Source organism: Mustela nivalis, assembly GCF_964662115.1.
Source record: "Mustela nivalis genome assembly, chromosome: 6".
In the NCBI taxonomy this organism is placed as follows: domain Eukaryota; kingdom Metazoa; phylum Chordata; class Mammalia; order Carnivora; family Mustelidae; genus Mustela; species Mustela nivalis.
This window is the reverse complement of record NC_139025.1, coordinates 86,003,991-86,023,175: the sequence shown is the minus strand read 5'-3', so window position 1 is coordinate 86,023,175 and position 19,185 is coordinate 86,003,991. Positions and strand designations below refer to the sequence as shown.

Sequence of the window (19,185 nt, the reverse complement as noted above, 5' to 3'; positions counted from 1 at the left end):
CATGCGCGGGAGCCAGCCGCCGCCGCCGCCGCCACCACTTCAGCACCAGCGCCCGGACAGCGGTGCCGCCCACGGGCATGGACGCTGGTAGCGGCGGCAGCAGCCGCGGTCCGGCTCCCGGCCCAGGTCCGGAAGGGGAACAGCGGCCCAAGGGGGAGCCCTTGGCCCCAGACGGCAGCTCCCCGGACAGGTAGGGCGGACCGTTCCGCAAACCCAGCTCGCAGACCTTCCCAACACCCCCGCCCCAGGTATCCCCGTAGCCGCCATATGTCTCCCTCATTCATTCCCCAGCCCCTCCCAAAGCCCCTTCCAGCGCCTCAGAGCAGCCGGCCCCCTGGCCACGCCCTCATTCAGCCGGGTCAATTTTCTCTCTCCCTGATACCACCTACTGCGAGTCCCCAACGCTCTCACTGTCCCAATACCTGTTCCACCCACTGTTCCTACCTTACCTCTAGTGCCGGGGTCTCCTCCGACCCTCCAGCCTCAAGAACCCCTCCCTCCAGGCCCTGCCCCCGCATCTTCTCAGTAAGCCCCAAGCCCGGGGAAACCTTAGTCTGGGTTCCAGCATGGCAGTGTGCTCAAAGGTGCGTGTGTGACATAGACGGGAGGATCCCCCAGGTGTGTGTCCTGGGGAGAGCAGACCCTCGCCGCCACGCCAGGAACTGTCTTTGTCCATCACCGTCAGTCCCCAGTCTGCCTCCATGGCCGGCTGCACACGTGTCGGCTTGAGTCCCCGCGTGTGGCGGCTACCAGCACTCACTCGCTGGAGGCGCAAGGGTGGGCAGGCTCAGGCTCAGGCTGCGGTTAGTACCATCCCTGAGGGAGTCCCAGGCTGGCAGGACAGGAGGAGCATCTTCTCACTGAGGGCCCAGATATCAGTGCCTCTCCTCCACCTTCCCCCACTGTATATGTGAGGGAACAGCCCAGCCAGGTAACAATATGGCGCAATTTCTGTGCCCTGCCCGGTCTGCCACCCTCAGAATCCCTCCCCTGATATGACACTGTCTCTCTCTCTCTCTCCTGCCTGGACTGAAATAAGAGGCATTCTTTGGGGCCAAAAAGCAGAGATGGACATATACTGCCTTAGTTAAAATGTATGTTCTGGACCTCAGAGCAAAGAGGAGGCCCCACAAGTAGAACAAAATGTTTTCTTCCCTTTATTGTCAACACTCAGCCTGGATAGATTTAACCACCTGTCACTCTGAAAGGCACAGAGCTTTCTTCAAGGGAGTGAGACACAGGATGGATGTGTTCCCTGGACCAGGGGGCTGCCTGGGACTATTGCCTGACCAAAAAGCCAAGGATGGACAGGGCAGGACAGGGGCCCGGGGCCAGAAGTCTCCCTAGAAGGGGCCAGAGAGTCATTTGCTGCCTTGGATATTTCATTAAGGATAAGCCTTGTCTGGTCTGATCACTTCCTTTGCATGTGGGGTCATTCCTGGGCACAAGAACCACTGGCTCTTCTTCAGCAACTCCTTGGGACCTCTGGCCTCTCTCTGAATTTCCCCAGAGCCCCTGGTCACTAATCAAGCAGAGGGACATAGTTCAATTCTAGAAACAAAAATATGTTCATTGCGAGCTAAGAAGTGCTCTGGAGTTAGATACAGAGTGAATAAAATAGCATGTGTGTTTAAGCACACCCATGGTTCTTTACTAATTCATTGACTACAGAGCAATTTTAAATAGTTCATTCTCTGTGTTTTTGAAACTACCTTTTTATTTTCCCAGTGGCATGACTGCTCCCTTATCCATCTTGGCCACTCTGCGGGATCACATGGAAGTCCATATGGCTCTGTGTCTGTGGGCCTGGGGGTGTCCTTAATGTGCATGTATTTACCTCTTATGAGTCTCCCAAGTGGGTGGCTCTGGGTGGGGGGCAGCCCTATCAGCCAGGCACTGCCTGCTTTCACTTTGGCCTTGAGGAAGCCTGCATCAACACTTTCCATCCCCTTGCCTGCCTGCCCCAGTCACTTGGGATACAGGCCTGCCACTCTTGTCAGAGCCATGGAACTGAGGGGGTAATAATGAAAGCCGCCTGGGGAGGCAAGGCCTGGGGTGTTTAACTTGTGTTATTACTAGATCTCCTGAAAACTGAGGGCAGCAGAAGCTGGCAGAAGAAAGCTTTTATTCTCAGAAGAGTTTGGCTCTTCTCCTTGGGAGGGTTGAGACAAAAGCACAGTTCCTAGGGGAATGTGAAGGGTTTTAAATTCTGCCACATTGACAATGATGAGCACTGTCAAGAGGATGGGATTTGGGAGAAGCTGACCTTAGGTCCCTGGAGAGGGGTGAGAGGGGTTGAGAAGAAGGGGCTGGGGTCAGGGAGACCCCAGTAGAAGCAAACCAATGGTAGAGGCTGGAATCCCCCTTGAGCAGAAGGCAGCTAAAGAAGGGTGCAGGCTTATGAACTTTGGTAGACTGGCTAGGAGGGAGTGCTCCCTCTCTCCTCCAGCACCCCCATAGTGCTAGCTAACCTTAATAAAAAAAAAAAATCCCCACACTCCAGCTGGGGCAGGGGAAGCCTGGCTCTATGTACTCAGTGAGTGCTCTAAGACCATGGGCAGCTCAAATAGACACCCTGGCTGCCCCACCCTCCTGACCCTTGGAATGCAGGTTTGCCCTAAGGAGGGAGACCAAGGGGGGCCTGGATGGCTCAGTCAGTGGAGCATGTGACTCTTGATCTCAGGGTTTTGAGTTTGAGCCCCACATTGGGTGTAAAGATTACTTTTTTTTTTTTAAGATTTTATTTGTTTGACAGAGAGATAGAAAGAGAGCACCAGTAGGCAGAAGGGCAGGCAGAGGGAGAGGGAGAAGCAGGCTCTCCATTGAGCAGGGAGCCTGATGTGGGGCTCGATCCCAGGACCCTGGGATCATAACCCGAGCTGAGTAAAGTTTACTTTAAAAAAATAAAAACTTGGGGTGCCTGGGTGCCTCAGTTGGTTAAGGGTGTGACTCTTGATCTCAGCCCAAGTCTTTTTTTTTTTTTTTTTTAAGATTTTATTTATTTCGGGGCACCTGGGTGGCTCAGTGGGTTAAAGCCTCTGCCTTTAGCTCAGGTCATGATCTCGGAGTCCTGGGATCGAGCCCCACATTGGGCTCTCTGCTCAGCAGAGAGGAGCCTGATTCCTCCTCTCTCTCTGCCTGCCTCTCTGCCTACTTGTAATCTCTGTCTGTCAAATAAATAAAAAAATAATAAAATCTTAAAAAAAAAAAGATTTTATTTATTTCACAGAGGAACACCCAGTGAGAGAGGGAACACAAGCAGGAGAGGGAGAAGCAGGCTTCCAGCCAAGCAGGGAGCCCATGTGGGGCTCGATCCCAGGACCCTGGGATCATTACCTGAGCAGAAGGCAGATACTTAACAACTGAGCCACCCAAGTGCCCCTCAGCTCAGATCTTGATCTTAGGGTTGAGTTCAAGGCCCATGTTGGACTCCACAGTGGGCATGGAGCCTACTTTAAAAAAAAGAAGAAGAAGAAGAAGAAAAAGAAAAGATAAAAAATTAAATCTTGTAGCACCTGTGTGACTCAGTTGTTTAAGCATCCAACTCTTGATTTTGGATCAGGTCATGATCTCAGGGTTATGAGATCAAGCCCTGCAGGGGACTCAGCCCTGGGTGTGGAGCCTGCTTAAGATTCCCTCTCTCCCTCTTTCTCTGCCCTTCTCTCCCCACCGTGTGCTCTTTCTCCCTCTCAAAAAAATAATAAATAAAGGGGAGACCATGACTAATGGGTCATTTTCATGCCTTCGGGATAACCCAGACCAAAAGCGGTGTCCAGCATGTGATAGGTGCTCAAAAGAAACCTGCAAGGGGCATCTAGGTGGCTCAGTTGGTTAGGCATCTACCTTTGGCTCAGGTCATGATCCCAGGGACCTGGGATTGAGTCCTGCATCAGGCTCCCTGCTTGAGGGGAGTCTACTTCTCCCTCTACCTGTCTCTCTCTCTCTCTGTCAAATAAATAATTTTTTTTTTTTAAAGACCTGCAGGGGCGCCTGGGTGGCTCAGTGGGTTAAGCCTCTGCCTTCGCTCAGGTCATGATCCCAGGGTCCTGAGATCAAGCCCCACATTGGGCTCTCTGCTCAGCAGGGAGCCTGCTTCCTCCTCTCTCTCTGCCTGCCTCTCTGCCCACTTGTGATCTCTGTCTGTCAAATTAAAAAAAAAAAAAAATCTTAAAAAAAAAAAAAGGCCTGCAGAATAAAAACTTTAAAGAAGAAAATGTCCACACTTATGTATCTTCCCTTTGGCCCACAGAGATAGGCCAATAAGGTCTTTTATCTGCCAGGACCTTGGTTGCTATATCTACTTTATGGGTCATCTGAGGGCTTGCTTTAGAACAACTTTGTCAAACTCCTCTTTTTCTAAACAATGAGTTAGTTTAAAAAAAAAAAAAAGGTATCAGTGATTTAAACCATGAGATCAAATGCTGATGCAGCTTTCGAGTAAAAAAAGGCAAGTATGTGTAATTATATATGTAGTGAGTGTCTCAAGGTGTGAGAAGTTCTAAAACGGAGCTATATTACCTGAGGTGCCTAAAGAGGTCAAATTGTAAATATAAATATAATTCTTAAGCTGCATGCTCCCCACAGCCCTGAGTGCAAATGAGGGCGGGGGGACAAATGTGTCTTCCCTATGCCAGGCTCTGACAGGGAGCTCATGTATGTTTACCTTAATTCCTGTACCAACCCCAAGAGGGGGTGTTACCATCATACTCTAGCTCAAGACAAGGATGCCAGCACCCCAAGAATTGTGTGTCTTTCCCAAGGCCTCAGAGCTAAAGGATGGTAGAGTCAGCAGCCCACCTCCAGTGCTCCTGCATTTTCCCTTGGCATGAAGGTTGTGCTTTCCCAGACTGCTATACCAGCCAGCCATGCTTCCAGGAGGAGCAGGAAGAGCTTGCCTCTTCTTCCCAGTTCCTCTACTTAGTTTCCAGGCAGAACCCAGCCTCCCTGGGCAATGTCTGCTTACCTCCAGGACAGGGACTCTGGCCTCTAGCCCCTTTGGGAGTGCAGTAGGCAGGTCTGAAAGCCACAGGTGGGTCAGCGTAAACCACACAGCTACACAATTTCTGGCAGACCAGGTGAGTCCAGTGAATGTGGGGAGGAAACAAGGCTCTGCCAGGGCTTCCTAGTCCAGAACCTCTTTGGGAGCACCCCATAGCCCTCAGGGACTCTGTTCTGCAGCCATCTACTCCTGTCCCAGGTCTGGCAGTCCTGCCACTGGGGGGGGGGGGGACTTTGCCTCCCCATGCATCCAGGGAGTGGGGCTGCGTCCATGCCCTGAATACTGTCCTTGTGAGTAATTCTGAAAGAAGAATCTATTGCTGACTCCTCCTTGGCACGTTCTTTGGGGGTCCCAACTCCCTCTCTCAGCCATATACACGCTTGCAAAGCAAACCTTCTGTCCTGTGGCCCAAGGGTGGAGGAAGGGCAGCACTCACAGCTGCCATACCTTCTGTGACTACCCCCACCCCCTCCCCCATCTAAGTTGGGCCTTCCTTTTCAGTGCTCTGTGACTTGGACTCTGGTCAACATCTCCCACCCACTATGAGTGCCTGGTAGACAAGGATGGACTTTATTCATCCCAGCATCACCATTAGCAGCCCATCTAGGGCTCAGCATTCACTCAACAAACATTCCCCGAGCCCCTTCCGAGTGTAAGAGATGAACAAAGGCATGAGACCCTGCTCTCCCAGAGCTCACATTCCATCGGAGAGGCAGGCTCGAAACAGGACACTGGATAATGTCCAGTTGTGGCAAATGCTGCGAAGAAATATAAAGCAGGTGGGGGGATTGAGAGCTGGCAGGTGGTTAGTTGGTTGGGGAAGGCTTCTCTAAGAATGTGATGGTTGGACTGAGACTAAAGGGAGGCTCTGAGCCATCCAGTTATCTCGTGGAGGAGACCCCAAGCTGAGGAACGAGGAAGTTCAAAGGCTCTAAGGTGAGAGCAAGATTGCAGTAGGTGCTCAATAAATGCCTGCCAAGAGAATGAGCAGGTGGCTGCAGCAGAAAGTGCAGGACTGGGGTGCCTGGGCGACTCGGTCAGTTAAGCACCTGTCTTGGGCTCAGGTCATGATCCTGAGGTCCTGGGATCAAGCCCCAAATCGGGCTCTCTGCTCAGCAGGGATCCTGCTTCCCCTGCTCTCTCTGCCTGCCTCTCTGCCTGCTTGTGATCTGTCAAATAAATAAAATCTTAAAAAAGAAAAAAAGAAGAGGGAGGAAAGGAAGGAAGGAAGGTAGGAAGGAAGGACTGGAGCAGGACTGCAAGACAGAATGGGTTTAAGGCCCAGCTCTGAACCTATTTTCAAATATAGAACAAGGAAAGTATCTCTCCTGTAGGGTTTTGTGAGTACACAAGATCATACATGTAAAAACACAGTGTCTGGCATGTAGCAGGCTGCCAATAATGTTTTTTGAGTGCATGGACAGGTAAGTGAATGAGACAATGGACTCAAGAGATAGGTTGGGGGTGTATGGATGGAGGCTGTGCCCCCCTCCCCTCTCCCCTAGGACTAATAAGAACAAACCTAAGCCCTGTCTCCTTGTCTCAGGGCATGGGGTGGCCCAACAGCACCCCCCACCCTCATCACCCTTGTCTCCTCTCCCCCCAGGTCCCAGAGCAAGGCTGTGGCCCCTGAGGCAAGCCCAGAGAAGAGCTGCTCCCTCCAAAGTGGCCCCCCAGAGGATCCTTCCAGTTCTTCAGGACCCCCACCAACAACTTCCACCCTCCAGCCTGTGGGCCCGTCCAGTCCCTTGGCCCCTGCACACTTCACCTACCCCCGGGCACCGCAGGAATACCGGGGAGACAATTCCCTGCCAGGGCTTGGGGACCGAGCAGCTCTATGCTCCCACGGCTCCAGCCTCAGCCCTTCACCAGCCCCCTCACAGCGAGATGGGGCCTGGAAGCCGCCATCTGTGCAACACCATGTGGTCAGCGTCAGGTAAGGAGGGATCCAGTAGCCTGCAAGCTTCCACTGGAAGATGGGGCAGGGCTTAAAAGTGGGGTGAGCCCCCCGGGCTCTGGACTCCTTCATTAAGAGGCAGCCCAGGATGTCCCTGAGGGAGGAGGCAGCCTGGATGGAGGAGGAAGGAAGGGTTGGAGCTTGAGAGTAGAACAGCCTGAAAGGATGAATATCATCTTGCTCTGTCCCCACACCATACCTCCCACCCTGCAGGGGGGCTCTGACAAGCAAGTGTCTTTTCTTCTCTTCCACAGGCAGGAACGGACCTTCCGGATGCCAAAGAGGTAGGCCTCTGGGCCTCTGGCCCCCTAGGGGTGACTAGGTGGGCACCGAGTCTGGCCCTGCCACCCCTTCCTGGTGACGCCTAAGCTCACACACCCAACACCAGTTCCAGTGGCTTCTCTTCCTCTTTCCCAGCTATTCCCAGCTGATTGCTGAGTGTCCAGTGGCTGTGCTGCTGCTGTGTCTGGCTGTCATCCTCGTCTGCACCCTGGCTGGACTGCTAGGGGACCAGCTGCCCGACTTCTCCAAGCCCTTGCTGGTAAGAGGCTAAAGGGAGGGACAGGGACTCCCAGGCCTAGCCACCTCAGCTCAGTCTGGGGCAGAAAGTTGGAGCGACCCAGCTGGGGGTGGGATGGCACTGGACTCTTGACCCCCAGAGTGAGTTGGGGGAGATGGTAAAGAGGGGATACTCTCATCCAATAATCCAGAAAGGCAGGCTGGCCTTCCCTGCTCCAGGGACCCAAAGGGGCAGAGCCAAGAAGGGCCAGATGGCGCATTGCTCCTTTTGCCCACCTGATCTTCTCTGTCCCTCTCCCTGCAGGGCTTTGAGCCTCGAGACACAGACATTGGCCGCAAGCTGGTAGTGTGGAGAGCACTGCAAACCCTCACGGGCCCCAGGAAGCTGCTTTCTCTTTCCCCAGACCTTGAGCAGAACAGGTACTGGGTTTCCATCTTTCCACTGTTAAAGGGAAAGGGGGAATGAGAGAGGACTTCCCAAATTCCAGGTCAGAGGGACTTGCTGGGGTTCACTGGGAAGGGGTGTCTGGCCTCCTCTGAGTCCCTACCCCTTGATGGTGCCTGGCATAGGTTTTTCTCTCTACCTTAGTTCCAACGCCCACACCACTCTGAGCCCCACACCCTGGAGCAGTACCCAGGAGGGCTTAGTCCGGCCTCGAAGGATGGTGGAGCCCCTAGAGGACAGAGGGCAGGAGAACTTCTTCTGTGGCCCACCTGGTAAGCAGCAACCTGGCCAGTTCCTGTCTTTAATGTTGGCCCCCATTGTACCGACTAGAACCGGAGGGCCCAGGAGAACAAATCTGGGCAGTCAGAAAAGGAAGGAGGCCAGCTGGCCATGTTCAAGTCATAGAAGTTGGTTTATAGTCGGGAGGCCTCAGCTGCTCCAGCCACATGAAATCAGGCTGGGTCGGGGTGGTGGGGCACAGAATTGGGCAGCCAGGCACAGGTTTCAGACTCCTGAGAATCTGAGCCTCATATGGCCCTGGGTAAGTGTCTTCCCTCCAGTGGGCCCAGGACCTGATGCCGAAGAGCTGAACTCTGGGGTGTGTTGGGGGGGTGTGTTGCAGAGAAGAGCTACGCACAGCTGGTGTTCATGTCCACCTCGGCAGGCAGCCTATGGAACCTGCATGCCATCCATTCCATGTGCCGCATGGAACAGGACCAGGTGAGCTCGCTGGGGAGGTGCTGTGGGTGGGAGGTGAGGCAGGGGGAGAGAAGGAACTCTTCTTGGCCTAATCTCAAGGAAATACAGTTGAGCCAGGACTGCTAGGGTGGACTGGGAAGAGTATTCCCTGCTCAGAAAAGTCTTCCTGTCCCTGTTGAAAGGCTCCAGGTTCATGTGGGGAAAGAAGAGTCAGCTGTTCTTAGAGAAGCCAAGACACAGAGACTAGCAGAGCCTGGGGATTTTCAAAAGGTCCTGAAAAGGGGCCCCTGGGTGGCTTAGTGGGTTAAAGACTCTGCCTTCAGCTCAGGTCATGATCCCAGGATCCTGGGATTGAGCCCCACATGGGGCTCTCTGCTCAGCAGGGAGCCTGCTTCTGCTTCCTCCTCTTTCTGTGACTGCCTCTCTGCCTACTTGTGATCTCTCTCTGTCCAATAAATAAGTAAAATCTTAAAAAAAAAAAAAAAAAGGTCCTGAAAAGGAGCCTCAGGGGCTGTTGTGGAGGCTCCAGCCCAAGGCCTCCTCCTGATCAATCCAAGCAGTTCCTCTAATCCAGGGCCAGATACCACCATAACATCTGAAGAAAGGTTTGTTGCCGAACAGTGTAAACACCATTGAATAGCTCAAGGCATCCACACAAGTGTATCTGACATACCAAAAGACACTGGTTAGAAACACGTGCCCTGGAGCTAGATTCCTGAATTCAAAGCCAGTTCTCTCTCTCTCTCTCTTTTTGTAAATAAGAATTTATTTATTTTTTATCTGAGAGAGAGAGAGAGCTGGGGGAGGAGCAGATGGAGAGGGACAAGCAGGCTCCACCCTGAGCATAAAATCCCACATAGAACTGCATCCCAGGACCCCAAGATCACAACCTGAGGTGAAATCAAGAGTTGGACACTCAACCAAATGAGCCGCCCAGGTGCCCCAAAGCCAATTCTAATACCCCCCCTAGCTGTGTGATTGTAGACACATTTCTAAACCTCTCAGTGCCTCTGGCTTTGGATGTAGAAAATGGGACAAATAATAGTACTTTTCTCATAAGGATGTTGTGACAACTGAACAAGAGAGATTTGCCTGGCAAATTGTAGAATAATGACTGGCAATAGAAATCTCTCAGTAAATGTTGCTATTGTCACCATGATCTCAGGCCCAAGGCCATATAGCCAGCTGGTAGCAAAACAGGGCCTCGGATCCCCAGGCCAGTGCCTTCCAGGCTACACCAGCTGTCATGATGTGTTAATACCAGGTGGGAGAGAAAAGGAGGCATGAGGTCTGAAAAAGAAATAGCTCTGTCACTAAGATGGGTTAAGAGCCCAGTGGACAGAGGTAGGAGGCTACGTTTGGCACTGACCCTGAGCCTGGAATGTTCTGGTCCCTACTTTTCCCCCTGTTTGCTTCCAATTACCTGGACCCTTGACCCATCTGTGGCTGACACTGTCACTTCCCCTCCTGGTTTAGGCAGGGCAGAATTGGGGTGTGCAACTTGCAGAGGCCCTTAGGGCAGGACCTCTCAGAAGGAGGCCTCGGACAGCATTCCTGAGGCTCCCCTTTGGTAGTCAAGATGTAGCCAGGAACTGAATACAGCTCTAAGATGAGCCTTGTCTGCTGGGCTGTCAGGATACCTCTCTGCCTCGGCCCTCTAGGTGAGGTGTCCCTCGGCCCTCTAGGTGAGGGGCGGGGGAAACCTGGGCCCCTGCCTTGACCCTGAGCTCTCTCCTGCCCTGTGTGCTGTACAGATCCGCTCCCATAGCCACTTTGGGGCTCTGTGCCAGCGTACGGAAGCCAACAAGTGCTGCCCCAGCTGGTCCCTGGGCAACTATGTGGCTGTGCTCTCCAACCGCTCCTCCTGCCTGGACACTACTCAAGCAGATGCAGCCCGAACACTGGCCCTTCTGCGTGCCTGTGCCATCTACTACCACCGTGGCGCCCTGGTGCCCTCTTGTTTGGGCCCTGGACAGGACAAGCCAGCACACTGCACCCAGGTGCCCACCAAGTGCTCCCGGAGCAGTGCTGTCTACCAACTCCTCCATTTCCTGCTGGACAGAGACTTTCTGAGTCCCCAGACTGCCGACTACCAGGTGCCCTCCCTTAAGTACAGCCTGCTCTTCCTGCCCACTCCCAAGGGGGCCTCCATGATGGGAATCTACCTGGACCGCCTCGCAGTGCCCTGGGGGCTCTCTGACAACTACACGTCCATCACTGGCATGGACCTGGGCCTCAAGCAGGAGCTGTTGAGACACTACCTGGCCCAGGACACGGTGTACCCCTTGCTGGCCCTGGTTGCCATCTTCCTCAGCATCGCCCTCTACCTGCGTTCCCTCTTCCTCACGCTCCTGGTACTGCTGGGGGTGCTGGGCTCCCTGCTGGTCGCCTTCTTTCTCTACCGGGTGGCCTTCCGCATGGCCTACTTCCCCTTCGTCAATCTGGCAGCCTTCGTTCTTCTCAGCAGCGTCTGCGCCAACCACACACTCATCTTCTTCGACCTGTGGCGCCTCAGCAAGAGCCAGCTGCCCTCGGGTGGGCTGGCGCAGCGCGTGGGCCGCACAATGCACCACTTCGGCTACCTGCTGCTGGTCTCGGGCCTGACCACAGCCGCGGCCTTCTACGCCAGCTACCTGAGCCGCCTGCCGGCCGTGCGCTGCTTCGCCCTCTACCTGGGCACGGCCGTGCTGGCGCACCTGGCGCTCACGCTGGCCTGGCTGCCCGCCTCCGCCGTGCTCCACGAGCGCTACCTGGCGCGCGCCTGTGCGTCCCGGGTGCAGGGCCCGAGGGCCGGCAGCGCGCCCCGGCGACTGGCGCTGGCGCTGCACAGAAGGCTCCGCGGTCTCCGGAGGGCGGCGGCCGGCACCTCGCGCCTGCTCTTCCAGCGCCTCCTGCCCTGTGGGGTCATCAAGTTCCGCTACATCTGGATCTGCTGGTTCGCCGCGCTGGCGGCAGGGGGCGCCTACATCGCCGGCGTCAGTCCCCGCCTGCGGCTGCCCACGCTGCCGCCCCCCCGCGGCCAGGTCTTCCGGCCCAGCCACCCCTTTGAGCGCTTCGACGCCGAGTACCGCCAGCAGTTCCTGTTCGAGCGGCTTCCTCAGGGCGAGGGCGGCCATTTGCCCGTGGTGCTGGTGTGGGGCGTCCTGCCCGTGGACACCGGCGACCCTCTGGACCCTCGCAGCAACAGCTCACTGGTGAGTGACCCCACCTTCTCGGCCAGCGGCCCCGAAGCCCAGCGCTGGCTGCTGGACCTCTGCCACGGAGCTCAGAATCAGAGCTTCTTTGGCGCCCAGCCCGAGGGCTGGCCCACGCTTTGCTTCATGGAGGCCCTCCAGCGCTGGGTGGAGAGCCCCGCTTGTGCTCGCCTGGGGCCGGGCCTCTGCTGTGGCCACTCTGCCTTCCCTTGGGCACCCCAGCTTTTCCTTCACTGCCTCAAGATGATGGCTCTGGAGCAAGGCCCCAACGGCACCCGGGACCTGGGGCCCCGCTTCAATGCCCATGGCAGCCTGGCTGCCCTGGTCCTGCAGTTCCAGACTAACGTCCAGTATAGTCCAGACTACGGCCAGGCCCACCGCTTCTACACTGAGGTTAGCCACTGGCTGGCGGCCGAGCTGGGCCGCGCACCCCCCGGCCTCCACCGGGGCTGGTTTACCAGCCATCTGGAGCTCTACAGCCTGCAGCACAGCCTGAACACTGAACCAGCTGTGGTGCTGGGCCTCGCGCTGGCACTGGCCTTTGCCACACTGCTGCTGGGCACCTGGAACGTTCCACTGAGCCTGTTCTCCGTGGCAGCTGTGGCAGGCACCGTACTGCTCACTGTGGGGCTACTGGTTCTTCTCGAATGGCAGCTCAACACTGCCGAAGCCCTCTTTCTCTCCGCCTCTGTGGGCCTCTCGGTGGACTTCACAGTCAACTACTGCATCTCCTATCACCTGTGCCCGCACCCTGACCGCCTGAGCCGCGTGGCCTTCTCCCTGCGTCAGACCAGCTGTGCCACGGCAGTGGGGGCCGCGGCCCTGTTTGCGGCCGGGGTGCTCATGCTACCTGCAACCGTGCTGCTCTATCGCAAGCTGGGCATTGTCCTGATGATGGTCAAGTGTGTCAGCTGCGGCTTTGCCAGCTTCTTCTTCCAATCTCTGTGCTGCTTCTTTGGGCCAGAGAAAAACTGTGGGCAGATCCTCTGGCCTTGTGCCCACCTGCCTTGGGACACTGGAACCGGAGAGTCAAGTGGTGATAAGGCAGGCCGCCCACGGGCAGGGCCAACGGGAGGGGCGCCCGGATCATGCTCGGAACAGTACGAGCTCCAGCCCCTGGCACGGCGCCGGAGCCCCAGCTTTGACACGAGCACAGCCACCAGCAAACTGTCCCACCGGCCCTCTGTGCTCTCTGAGGATCTCCAGCTGCATGATGGCCCCTGCTGCTCCCGCCCCCCACCGGCCCCTGCATCCCTGAGGGAGCTGTTCCTGGACCACCAGTCCGTCTTCAGCCAGTGCCCAGCCCTGCAGACATCCTCCCCCTATAAGCAGGCGGGCTCCAGCCCCAAGACCCAAGGCAGGCGGGACTCCCCAGGCCAGAAGGCTGAGCCTGCGAGGGCCTCACCAAAAGTCCCTGCCCACTCTCCCAAGGCCAAGGCTGTGGAGCCTCCTGATTGCCTCTGCTCTTCAGCCAGCACCCTAGAGGGCCTCAGCGTCTCTGATGAGACCTGTCTGAGTACCTCGGAGCCCAGTGCCCGAGTTCCAGATTCTGTTGGTGCCTCCCCAGACGACCTGGATGAAACAGAGCCAACTGTACCCCCCGAGCGGGGCCAGCTGAACGAAAAGCGGGACACCCTATGGCTGGCGCTGAGGGAGGCCGTGTACGATCCTTCAGTGCCTGCCTCCCACCAGAGCAGCTCATCCTGGAAGGGCCGTGGGGCCCCGGGGGATGGCAGCCCTGTGGTGCTGCCCAACAGCCAGCCAGATCTGCCAGACGTTTGGCTCCGCAGGCCCAGCACCCACACTTCAGGCTACAGTAGCTGAGGGAGGCCCAGACTAGGGTGCAGAGCCTGTTGGAGGCTACGAGGTGGCCCCGGACTGAAGCTCAATGGTGTCTCCCCACCTCAGCATGGAGAGGTTTCACCATCCAGCTTTGGAGTTTAAACCCTGCCCCATGTGGGTCAGCCTCGGTCCAGACTGCTGCTTACTCCCCACATCTGGAAGATTCAGTGGGGTGGATCTTGGGAAAGAAAGGTTACAGGCTCGTGTCTTGTGACTTGCTGATCTCTCGTCTGCCCCCCCCCGCAACAACATAATGCCAACCAGGACCTCTAGAAGGGGGAAGGCCGGATTCGTGGCTCTAGGTATCAGGGGGAGGCCGACCTGGCCCCCAAGCCAAGTGGGTGTGAGGGACCCAGTTCCTGGGACCCTGCAGGGCACCTTACCAACCAGAAGAGCCCTGGGGAACCCCAACAGCCTCCGGGACCTCACATCTTTCAGGGGCTCTTTATCAGGACACTCCCTTCTCTTCAGGGAGCTTCTCTGGGCCAGAATTAGGCTGAGGAGGACTCTTTCCTGAATGGCCTTACCCCCTCACACTCCCTATGCTGATCAGGAATTTGTCAAGGCCGGGTGGAGATGGCTGCTGGCAACGAAGCAGGGGGAGGAAGGCCAGCCAGCCTCAGAGTGTCGTTCAGTTGCAGAAACAGTCCCTTGTGGGGAGCGGGAAGCGTGTGCTCCCCTGGAAACAAACAAGAACCCTTTATATCCTGCATCTTTTCCTTTACACAATACTTAACTTGCATACCCATGTCTCCTTGGAATCTCACCATTTCACTACGGGGTAGCCTGCAATTAGCCAGATCCTCCCCCACACACACACCCCTGGTTTGTAGGTAAAGTCACTGAGAATAAGTAAGGTTAAGTAATTGATTCACAGTCTTAGAGCTCATAAGTGTGGGGAGAGCCTTCCTGCCTTGATCCACTGCTAGAATTCCCACAGTCCTGGTTACCCGCCCCAGGGCATTGGCCTGTAGTTAACTTGATGGTTCACCTTGCAGGTGTTTCTGAGGATACCCCATCCCGCCCCTCTTCAGACTTCTGTCTCCAGACAGCGCTGTACTCTGAGCAAGCCACGCTTTGTTCTACATCTGCCCCGTGCTTCCCTCCAGATCCACTGAGAACCTCCAGGCTCTGGGGCATCCTGGCGGAGCTGATTCCCCGGTTCCAGGGCATGCTTCTTCCATGGCCGCAGTGTGTGGAGAGGCAGAGGGTAGTAGAGGTTGAACAGAATTCAGCAAAGGCAGGAATCAGGACGGTCCCTTTGGGGAGTGTGTGAGTCTGAAACTCTACCCCAGGTCAGGGAAACCCCAGCTTCCTATAGGCAAGTCTGTCTGGGGGCACTCAGGAGACCAAAAGGTGACTCCCCGTTCCCCAAAGCAAAGAGTCACTCTGCAAAGTTTTATGCCATGTGAGAGTTCCTGGCCCTTGAAGCAAATTTACTCGAACACCTACTCTCATGTGGAACCACGAGGAGACAGAGGCCTGGAAGGGAAATTGAACACCTACCCTTGAGGGGCTCACATGCTAGCTCTTCCCTCAGGCATGGATGGGTCACTGGTGGCACCATGCAGTGTGGGCTGAGGGCCATGCCTGTCACCATTCATATTGCTGGAGGTCAGGTACCCAGGACCAGTAACCAGGATGGCTTCCCTGAAGGGAGACCACTTGAGCTGGGCTTTGGAAGTACAAGTGTCTCAGACTGGAAGGGACCTTAATGATCATTTATTCCAGCAGTTTTAAAGTTTTGTAGCCTCAGGATCCTTTCTTCAAAGATTCCTTGTGTGGAAACACAGTTACAAAACAGATAAGAAGCAGGGACTTCTGTGGGGGGGGTGCTGGGTGGGTGTGTACAGAGTCAGCTCAGCCTCCCTTTCTCCTGGGCTTCTTGGGGGCCCTGGAGAACCTCACAAGCTCCCAGTAGCTCTAACAGAATGTGGTGTGAAAACCACCAATCCAGGTCGTTTTACAGATGAGTAACACAGAGAGGAAGGGATTCTTCTAGGGCCAGACACTTTGTGACCCAGCTAGAGGCAACTCAAGAGGTGTTTCTGTTATGTTTTGTTTTGTTTTTCTCCTATATTCTTGAGACTTACCTCCCACCATAAGAAGCCCATGAGAAGTGGAGCAGAAATCCAAATGACACATAGGAGTTCTGGAAGCACGAGAAGACCATGGGTGGGAATGACAGGCTACGTCATTCCTACGTCAGCTCCTCTGCAAGCTGAGAAAATCAAACCCATTTGACCCCTGACCACCAGGAAGAGGAGGCAAGGATGAGGACCTAACTTGCACCTATTCTCTGGGAGGTCTGTGGGACCACTCTGTCCTCATGTCCAAGTGGAATTCCCTGTCTCTGGCCTGGGGCTGCTCATCAGGGTCTTGGTTTCTCTGCACCGTGGACCGTGTCCTTCTGTATCACACACCCACGCCTTGAGAGCCCTGGTCTCATCTGGGACAATCAGCCAGAGGGAGGAGAAGGTGAGCCCTTCCTTCTGAGCATGAGCAGAAGTCTGGGTTTGACTCAAAAAAGAGACCAGCATTTTAATTGTTTTTTCCAAGCACCTCACCAAGGCTTCTGCCTTGTATTGTGGGGGTGGGCAGCAGGGACCTGGACCAAATGGACCTGCTCTTCCACATCCTTTTTGTCTTGCAAAGGGAGACATGGTATCTGGGACTGGAGCTTTGAAATTTTGCCAGAACACAACCACTGAAATGTCAGAGAGAATACAGAGGGGTGGGTAGGGTGGGCATCAGGGATGTGGGCACAGCTGAGGATCCTACGCAGAGATTTCTGGGTCCCATTCTTGCAGGCCACATCCACAAAACCCAGCAGGAAGGCTGATCAACCAGAGTAGCTGAGGTACAGACTGGATTTGGTCTTTATACCGCTGGGCCCCAAAGACTGGAAGACCCCAGCGGTAATCTAAAACACCACCTCACTCCCAGAGTGGCCCATACCAACGGCAGGCAACCCACATTAATGGATAATCTAGCCTGCCTCTCCAGCCCCAACTCTGAAAAGCAGGATTTAAAGTATTGTCAATTTCCTGTAAGTTTCAGCAGACCTATTTGCTTCATTACATTATCAGTGGTTACAAGGAGTATATGGCTCAGAAGCATGCTGAGGCAGGGGAAAACCAGCTAAAGCATTCATGTTTGCTCTGTGAAATTCAAGAAATGGTTTCTTAACACTGAGACACTTTAAAATAGAACTACATTGACACCCATTTGGGACTTAAGGTCTTTTCTCCTATTTGTGCCACAGATCCTTGAACTTCCACTCAGAGTATGAGTACGTGTGCTGTATGTTTTTAAAATGTAACTTGGTTTACTTTGTCACTATGGGAAAACCCATCCTTCCATGGCTGTGGTGCTTTGTTGACAATGATGGAGACTGGTTTGACTAGCAGACTCTTAGATTGGCACATAGCATAAGTGATACCATGATACTAAGGCAATATCCCAACCTAAGCCCGATTCTAAAAGAGACATCTTGCAAGAGATTTATAAGCCAAACTTCCTTAGCCCCATCTAACTCATTCCATTCTTCTCCCATTGCATGACAGGATAGAGAAGCAGGTGAGAGGTATCAGGAAAGAAGATGCATTGGTTTACAACCTTCACACATTTATCTGGAGAGTTTCTGATCTTTTCTAACATGGTGGCCTTTGATAATACATATGGGCAGTGACAGCTCTCTGACACCCCATCCCATCTATCAGGACTCCATTTGCTTGGGGATAGAAAAAGCAGGTATTCCTCACCCTTTCCACACACACCCTTGATCCCAGGGACAACTATAACTCAAGGTCAGGAGGTGTTTCTGCGTAAGAGAAGAGAGTGTAACTCAGTTCGATGGGAAGATGAAAAACAAAGGAAAGCCACTCTGTGCTATGTAAATGACTGGTTGTCCAAAGCCACTCTGCTGAAAAGCCCTGGAAGGACCTTGATAAAGCTGTAATCATTATCAGGCTTCTGTGTGATTATTCAGTTCTGTGCCTTCTTCATTTAAGAATTCAAATTCAAGAGTGAAAGGCTGATACAGAGTGCATTTGTTTGAACTGAAAAACAGTAGCAGACTTTTATGATAGAAAGTCATTCTGGGTGCATCTCGGTGGTTCAGTTGGTTGAGGATCCAACTCTCATGATCTTGGGGTCATGGGGTCAGCGCACATAGGGCTCCATGGCCTGTGGGGAGTCTGCTTAAGATTCTATCTCTCTTGAGGCACCTGGGTGGCTTAGTCAGTTAAACATCTGCCTTCTGCTCAGGTCATAATCCCAGGGCCCTGGGATCAAATCCCACTTTGGCTCTCTACTCAGCAGGAAGACTGATTCTCCCTCTGCCTCTGCTGCTCTCCTTGTTTCTGCGCTCTCTGTCAAATAAATAAAATCCTTAAACAAAGATTCCCAGCGGCACCTGGGTGGCTCAGTGGGTTACGCCTCTGCCTTCGGCTTGGGTCATGGTCTCAGGGTGCTGGGACCAAGCCCCACGTAGGGCTTTCTGCTCAGCAGGGAGCCTGCTTATTTTATTAAGCTATTTTATTTAGTTAAGTTATTTCATTAAAAAATAAAATCTCTGGGGCACCTGGGTGGCTCAGTGGGTTAGGCCTCTGCCTTCAGCTCAGGTCATGATCTTAGGGTCCTGGATCCTGGGATCAAGTGCTGCATCAGGCTCTCTGCTCTTTCTCTCTGTCTGCTGCTCTGCCTACTTGTGATCTCTCTCTCTCTCTCTCTGTCAAATACATAAATAAAATCTTTAAAAAATAATAAAAAATAAAATCTTTAAAAAAGAAGATTCTCTCTCCCTCTGCCTCTTCTCCCCCCAATCTCCCTCTGAAATAAATCTTTTTTTTTTTTTTAAGATTTTATTTATTTATTTGACAGAGAGAGATCACAAGTAGGCAGAGAGGTAGCCAGAGAGAGGAGGAAGCAGGCTCCCTGCGGAGCAGAGAGCCTGATGTGGGCTCGATCCCAGAATTCTGGAATCATGACCTGAGCCAAAGGCAGAGGCTTTAACCCACTGAGCCACCCAGGCGCCCCGCCTGGGTGGCTCAGTTGGTTGGACGACTGCCCATGCTCGGGTCATGATCCCGGAGTCTTGGGATCGAGTCCTGCATCGGGCTCCCGGCTCCGCGGGGAGTCTGCTTCTCTCTCTGACCTTCTCCTCGCTCATGTTCTCTCTCACTGTCTCTCTCTCAAATAAATAAATAAAATCTTAAAAAATATATATAGCCAAGGGGCGCCTGGGTGGCTCAGTGGATTAAGCCTCTAATGATCTCAGGTCATGATCTCAGGGTCCTGGGATCGAGCCCCACATCGGGCTCTCTGCTCAGTGGGGAGCTTGCTTCCCCCTCTCTCTCTGCCTGCCTCTCTGCCTACTTGTGAGCTCTCTCTCGCTCTCTCTGTCAAATAAATAAAGTCTTTAAAAAAAAAAAAGATAGTCAATCTGATTTGGCTGACGGGCACAGAGGTTTGGCTTTGCACATAGGATATACAGTGGGCATTTTCCAAAAATTGAATGATTTAAATC

The 19,185-nt window shown here is 54.0% G+C and overlaps 1 protein-coding gene across 1 annotated transcript; it reads left to right on the top strand.

Annotated features, from left to right (window-relative positions):
* Positions 1-17,622, top strand: DISP2 (dispatched RND transporter family member 2). The gene is made up of 8 exons (XM_082735558.1): positions 1-190; positions 6,606-6,935; positions 7,211-7,240; positions 7,374-7,497; positions 7,780-7,895; positions 8,065-8,192; positions 8,543-8,640; positions 10,374-17,622. Exons 1-8 carry the CDS (start codon positions 78-80, stop codon positions 13,635-13,637), a joined length of 4,203 nt encoding a protein of 1,400 aa, XP_082591684.1. The 5' UTR covers positions 1-77; the 3' UTR covers positions 13,638-17,622.
* Positions 17,623-19,185: the final 1,563 nt, after the last annotated feature.

Excerpts from the sequence above, each read along its gene's own strand:
- DISP2 (XM_082735558.1), top strand. The coding sequence starts at position 78 with ATGGACGCTGGTAGCGGCGGCAGCAGCCGCGGTCCGGCTCCCGGCCCA. Across the intron at positions 7,896-8,064 it reads CCAGACCTTGAGCAGAACAG|TTCCAACGCCCACACCACTC; the intron begins GTACTGGGTTTC and ends TCTCTACCTTAG. Across the intron at positions 8,193-8,542 it reads CTTCTTCTGTGGCCCACCTG|AGAAGAGCTACGCACAGCTG; the intron begins GTAAGCAGCAAC and ends GGTGTGTTGCAG.